A 5,772-nucleotide genomic window follows, 5' to 3' on the forward strand; every position below is an offset into this window, starting at 1 on the left:
AAACCCTCATGGTGCTTCATGTGACCCCCGTGTGCGGCCGTGGGAGCCGTTTGATGGTTGCTGAGCCTTTTCCTTTCCCAGCACGCAGACACCCCGGCTCTGGGCGAGGGGAATAAAGGCCCCATTGAGAGCGTGGGTCTCGCCGTCCCCCTCGTCCCGCCGGGGACCTGCTGAGCCTCACGGGACCCACGGGACGGGGAGCTGGGAAGGAGTCCGTGGGTCCCAAACCCGGCCGCCCCACCCGCGGCGGGATGCACCCACACGCACCCACCCCACGCTGGGGTCCTGGGTGACGGGGGGGCGGGGGGGAGGGGGGTTCACCCCACAGCCCCCTGCACCCTGAGACCCTCTCCCACCCTCCACCCTGGCCGGGCCGACACGGGTGGGACCCCCCCCAGGGAGTTTCCCGCGGGGATGCTGCGGACGCAGACAGACCCCCGGCCCGTATAGAGACATCGAGTCCCCGTAAGCCCCGTCCCACCGTTCCCCCCACCCCCCCCCCCCACCCCGGCGCAGCCCCGTCGGAAGTGCGGCCGTGACACCTCCCCACGCGGGGCCGCTTCCGCTCCCACCCGCGGCGGCGGCGGCGGCGGCGGAGCGAGCCCGGGGCGGCGGCGGTGAGTGCTGGCTACCGGGGCGGCGGGGGCCGGGCCGGGCTCGGGAACTGGAGCCCCCATCCCCTCCTCGCCCCCCGCCCGCCGCCTTCTTCCCCTCCCCGCCCCCGTCTTCCCGTTTTCCCGTCTTCCCGGTTTCCCGTTTTTCCCGTTTTGTTTCCCGGCGCAGTGCGGCTGCGGGCAGGGAGCACCCACCGCCGCTTCTCCCCCCCGCCTACAGCCGGTATGGGGACTGAGGGGGGGTCTGCAGGTGCAGGGATGCTCCTCGGCTCGCCCTTCCCCCGGGGCTGCGGTCCGGTCCCCCCCCCCCCCCCCCCCACTGTCCCGGGCTGGCACGGGTGGGGGGACACAGGCACAGCCGTTCTATGGCGGTGGCACCCGGTCCTTCGTTGCCGGTGTCAGCGGGAGGGGAGGCTGCGGTGTCGGGGTGCCAGGCCTTTGGGACCCCCCCCCCCTCCCGGGTGGGCGCAGGCTCTCGCCCTCCCCTCTCTCCGGTGCCAGCCTTGCTTTTGCGACCGGCGGCTCTTGGCGTGAGCTCGCCTGTCCCGGGCGTCGTGCCCGCTGCTGGGGATAACGGGCCAGCGGCGGGACCGGGGGGTCGGACCGCGTGCCCCACGGTGGGTCTTCACGGCCGCCGCTGGCTGGGACGGCGTTACTGCCCGCAGCCCCTGTCCCACGCCCCGAGCTGGGCACGCTGCGCCCCAGAGCCCTCCTGCCTCTTGTGCTGCTTTCCAGGGGTGAAACCGGGACGCTGGATGGGTTTTCCCTCACGCGGTTCTTGGGAGCACGTCCTTGCTGGGAGAGAGCTCGGAGATCGGCTCTCACCGCCAATGACCCGGCAAGAAATGCTGGGTTAACTTTTCCTTTTCTGGTCCCGTCTGCTCCCGGTCCTGCAGAGAAGGAAGCGCGGCCTGGCCAGGGTCACCGGTCGGACACCAGACCCGACCCACAGCCCGACGCGGGGGAGATGGCAGAGTTTGTGCAGAGGAGCCCAGGCAGTCTCACCTGCTTAAATACATTTTATTGCTGTTGGGAAAGCAGCTCCTTCCAAGCAAACCTCTACCAGCACTGAATTAATTGCACCTACCGCAAGCGTTAACACTGCTGGAGCAGAGTGTGCCGGCCGAACGCCCGCACCCCGCGATGCCCTCCGACGGGCACCCAAGGGATGCCACGGAAGCGTGGGTTTGGGCAGGAGCTCACAGGGAGGAGAGCAGGGTGGAAGATCCCTGCCCTGAGCTTCTTGCGTCAGGTGAGAAGTTGCCCCTGGGCGACGTTGCCTGGGCACACGCTGAGAGCGGCGGCCAAACGCCGGGAAAGGATGACCCCGTGACTTGGGTTCAGTAGCTTTAAAGAGAGGCAGGTAAAGTCAGCAAATATTTTATCTCGCCGTAGCTGGTCAGAGTTCTGGTTGGGCCAGCCCGCGTACCCCGCAGACGCGTTACGGCTCCGTCTCTCTCTTGCAGGCAGGAGACCGGCGAGATGTTTGCCGTCTGCGCGCCGGACGCCCCGTTCCGGCAGGGCCGGGGGGGCCTGGTGCTGGGCACGGCCATCCCGGGGTCCGGGCACGGGCAGGACTCCAACTCCAACTTCGTGGGAGAGGTGTGTGACAGCAACGAGAACTGGAGCCGGCCAGCGCCGGGGACCCCGCCGGAGGAGGGCTCCAGCCGGAGCGAAAACACCACAAATCCGTCCGATAATCTGCTGTTATTAATGCAGAGACAGATGGTCCAGGGCCGGCTTAGGGACGCCGTCCCGAGCCCGGGCGCCGCGCGGCCGCCTCTCCCCGAGCCGGGGGTACGCAGCCCCCCCGAGGGAGCGGAGGTCGGCGGGGCGGGGGGCCAAAACGCCGCCGCCGAGGAGCCGGCTGGGGGATGCGGCAAGCCCCCGAGCTCCCCCGCGGAGGACAACGGCTACGCCAGCAGCTCCCTCAGCATCGACAGCCCCGACAGCACCTGCGGGAGCTCCTGGGACCCTCCCGCCGCCGCTGCCCCCCTCCCCGGGAGCCCACCCCAGGCGGGGGCGGCCGAGCCCGAGCCGGGCACCCTCTTCCCGGCACTGGCGGAGGCCGTGCAGCACCTCCAGGACAAGGAGCGCTTCAAGGAGCGGGAGAAGGAGAAGCACCACATCCAGCTGGTGATGTACCGGCGCCTGGCCCTGCTGCGCTGGATCCACGGCCTCCAGCAGAAAGTGGTGGACCAGCAGAACCGGCTGCAGGAGAGTTTCGACACCATCCTGGACAACCGCAAGGAGCTCATCCGCTGCATGCAGCGCGGCCCGGCGTGCCCCGCCGGCGCGGCCGCCCCCAGCCCCTGAGGTGCCGCCGGCGCTGCCCCGTGCCAACCCTCGCCCTCTCGGCCGGCGTGGGGCTGGCTGGCGGCGTCTCCGTGCCGCACGGGGGTGCGGAGCGCTCGCCGGGCGCCTGGGTGCCCGCCCTGTCCTTCCCATCTCTCTCCAACGTAGCTGAGAGTCCCCGAACCATTCGTCTCGATTTTCACCTCTGCGCGGGAACTCGCGTCCTTCTGCACCGTGTCCCGCCGGTCTGGGGACCGTGGGCCGTGGCGCTGGGTAGACCTCAGGACCTTGCTGAGCCTGGGGTGATGAAGCTAATCTTTTAAATCTAATTTACGGTCCTTTGTATGAACCTGGCTGAGCCGTGCGTGTGCCGGGACGGGCCCTGCGGTGAGCGCCCCGGGCGGGAGCCGCCTGGCAGCGAGGGTCTCGGGGCAGTGACGCTTTTAAACGTACCTGGGCAAAGCACTTCATGTGTGTGCTCAGGCACAAGCACGAGCTCACTTCATCCCCCGCGTCGCACCCGCACCGGTGTGCCCGGACGGAAACGACCCAGCCACCGCTAAATGTTGCTCGTGCTTTCGGTGTGAGCAAGGTGTCCTGAGCCGTTCCTCGGGACCTGCCCGGGTGCACTGCCTGATGAAGCACGTGTAAAAGCTTTGCAGATAAGATCTAAACTCATGCAGGGAGATGGAATGAGAGAAGAAAAAAAGTCATTCTGAAAAGTGACCTCAGAATGCTTAAAAATAAATTTAAGTGTCAACTCATCCAAACCCAGTATATTTTTTTTCGATTCAGTATTAGAGAAGAGTTAATTTAGATTTTTCCTTACAGCCAGTGTGTATGTATGCACATCTGTCTGTCGTGGGAGATGCTTTAACACGGTGCATGATCAGGAAGCTGCTTGCAGACTCGTGCTGTTGGTGTTTATATTAATTTATCATTTGAAAGGAAAGAGAATATTTTTTTCTAATCTACATTTTATCCAATGAGGACTGCATACAGAATACAAAGAACAGTCTTCTTAAGTAGAGATTAAAAAGGAGGTGCTGTGTTTGTTTGCTGTATTTCACTAAGTGTTAACATGACATGTATTCTATTGAAGTTGCCGATGCGGAAGGAGCGGCAGCGGGGCGGTTTCGCTGTAAGCCGAGGGCTCAGCCTGGAGGGGACCACGCTCCCCGTCCTGCCCGGAGTCGCTGTGCAAAGCTGGGCATTAATTTTGTTTCTCGTCTGCAAAAGGAGGCTGACGAGAGATTTCAGAGCTGCCGTGTCCCCGTAGCCAAACTTCTTCCTGCCGTCGGAGGAGCGGAGCTGAGAGGCGGCCGCGGCTTCGCCGGGACCCCGCTCTGGTGCCAGGGTGCGGCACCCGGCCGGCGGGACGGCACAATTCGGCAGCCTTGGCAGATCCCGGCTTCCACCGACCGTTAGATGCTACCGCGCTGCAAATACGTAATCACGGCCGAGCCCCCCGCGACCCGGGGGCTGGGGGCTGCGCTCATGCTCCCGTCCCGCACCGGGGCACGGCCGGGCTCTGCTCCTGCCCAGGGCTGCTGCCGCCGATAGGTAAAATATGGATATCTCTAAAGTTCTGCTTCTGAAAAGGACGTTTTGGTGGTGCAGGGTAGACTTGGCTCAAAGCGGCCCATGCCGGCCCCTTGCACCCGGCGCTGGGGACCGGAGGAGCCCGGCAGCATCCCCGCAAGGCTCGCGCTGCTCTCGCTGCCTCGCCATCCTCCTCCTCGCTCGTGTCCAGCGCCTGCTGCCTGTGTCATATCCCAGACGTGTGTGATCGTGGGCATGTTGCACACCTTAATAAAAGCCTTGGAGCTTCTGAGCTGAGCCCCAGGTGGATTCGTTCCTTTATTGCCCTTCACAAGCCTGCCCGCCCCGTGCTCGCCGCAGGGTGCGTGGGTGAGCAGCGGCAGGTCGAGGGCGCGGGTCTTGGCACCCTCCTCCCACCCCTGCATCCCTGGGCACGTGCCAGCGGGCGACGCGCTGTACCGTCACCGGCAGTTCGTGTTCAATTCAAAAGCCTTTTTGCTTTTAAAACCTCGAGCGCGTCGCTCCTCCCGTCTCTCCCCGTGGCCGTGGGGCAGCGGGTGGCGGGGAGCCGCCGGCGCTGGGGTGCAGCGCGGGTGCAGGATTTACCCTCCGCCCCGGGAGAGCCTGGCTTGAACCGGGGTGACCAGATTCCGGATTCCCCGGGCACCCAACCACCCTGCCCTGCGGCCCCGGCTAATCGGGCGGGATGGGGAGGCAGCTCCGGGCAGATGGGGATGGCAGATAAAAACACCTGAATATTGACCCAAAGGTGACTTTGCCTCAGGCCTTGCAGAGATTAACTAGAGATGAAAAACCGAAGCTGTAGCGGGCCTTTGAACCTTCCTTCACCTTTTTCCTCCCCCCTTTCTGCTTCTCCTTTACAGCCCCTGCATCTGTGGGAATTCAGGGACGCAATAGCCCCTTTTGCAGGCTCGGGGGCTGGGTTAGCAATTCGTGAAGGGCAGAGCGGCTGCATTTTTCGATCCTTATACATGCCCTGCAGCCGGGGCTACCGGGAGGTTTGGCCCCAGCCCTCGGCGGGTTCAGGTTCGTTAGGACACGCGTGTGCTCGGCTTTAAGGCCCGTTTTCCACCTTCGGCTGCTGCCCGCGGAGCACACGCTCCGGCAGGTTTAGGGGAACATGAGACCTCCCAGCCCCGCAGAGAGACCGAGCGATTCTCTGTTTATCTTGGTCGAATGCTTTACACAAATAATTATTTCCAAGGTAAATATTGTGAAAATCCAGATTATTTGCTCAAGAAATGAAAGAATAACTGCGGGAGTACATCAAAGTGGTGGATCTGCTCCGCAAGCAAGAGGC

General features: G+C 64.2%; 1 protein-coding gene across 1 annotated transcript; it reads left to right on the forward strand.

Moving 5' to 3' along the window:
* The first annotated feature begins 558 nt into the window (after nt 1-558).
* On the forward strand, nt 559-5,567 carry C17H1orf216 (chromosome 17 C1orf216 homolog). Its single transcript, XM_049821131.1, has 2 exons — nt 559-617; nt 2,081-5,567. Exon 2 carries the CDS (start codon nt 2,097-2,099, stop codon nt 2,928-2,930), a length of 834 nt encoding a protein of 277 aa, XP_049677088.1. The 5' UTR covers nt 559-617; nt 2,081-2,096; the 3' UTR covers nt 2,931-5,567.
* Nucleotides 5,568-5,772: the final 205 nt, after the last annotated feature.

The sequence above is a fragment of the Accipiter gentilis genome, chromosome 17 (genome assembly GCF_929443795.1).
Source record: "Accipiter gentilis chromosome 17, bAccGen1.1, whole genome shotgun sequence".
NCBI lineage: Eukaryota > Metazoa > Chordata > Aves > Accipitriformes > Accipitridae > Astur > Astur gentilis.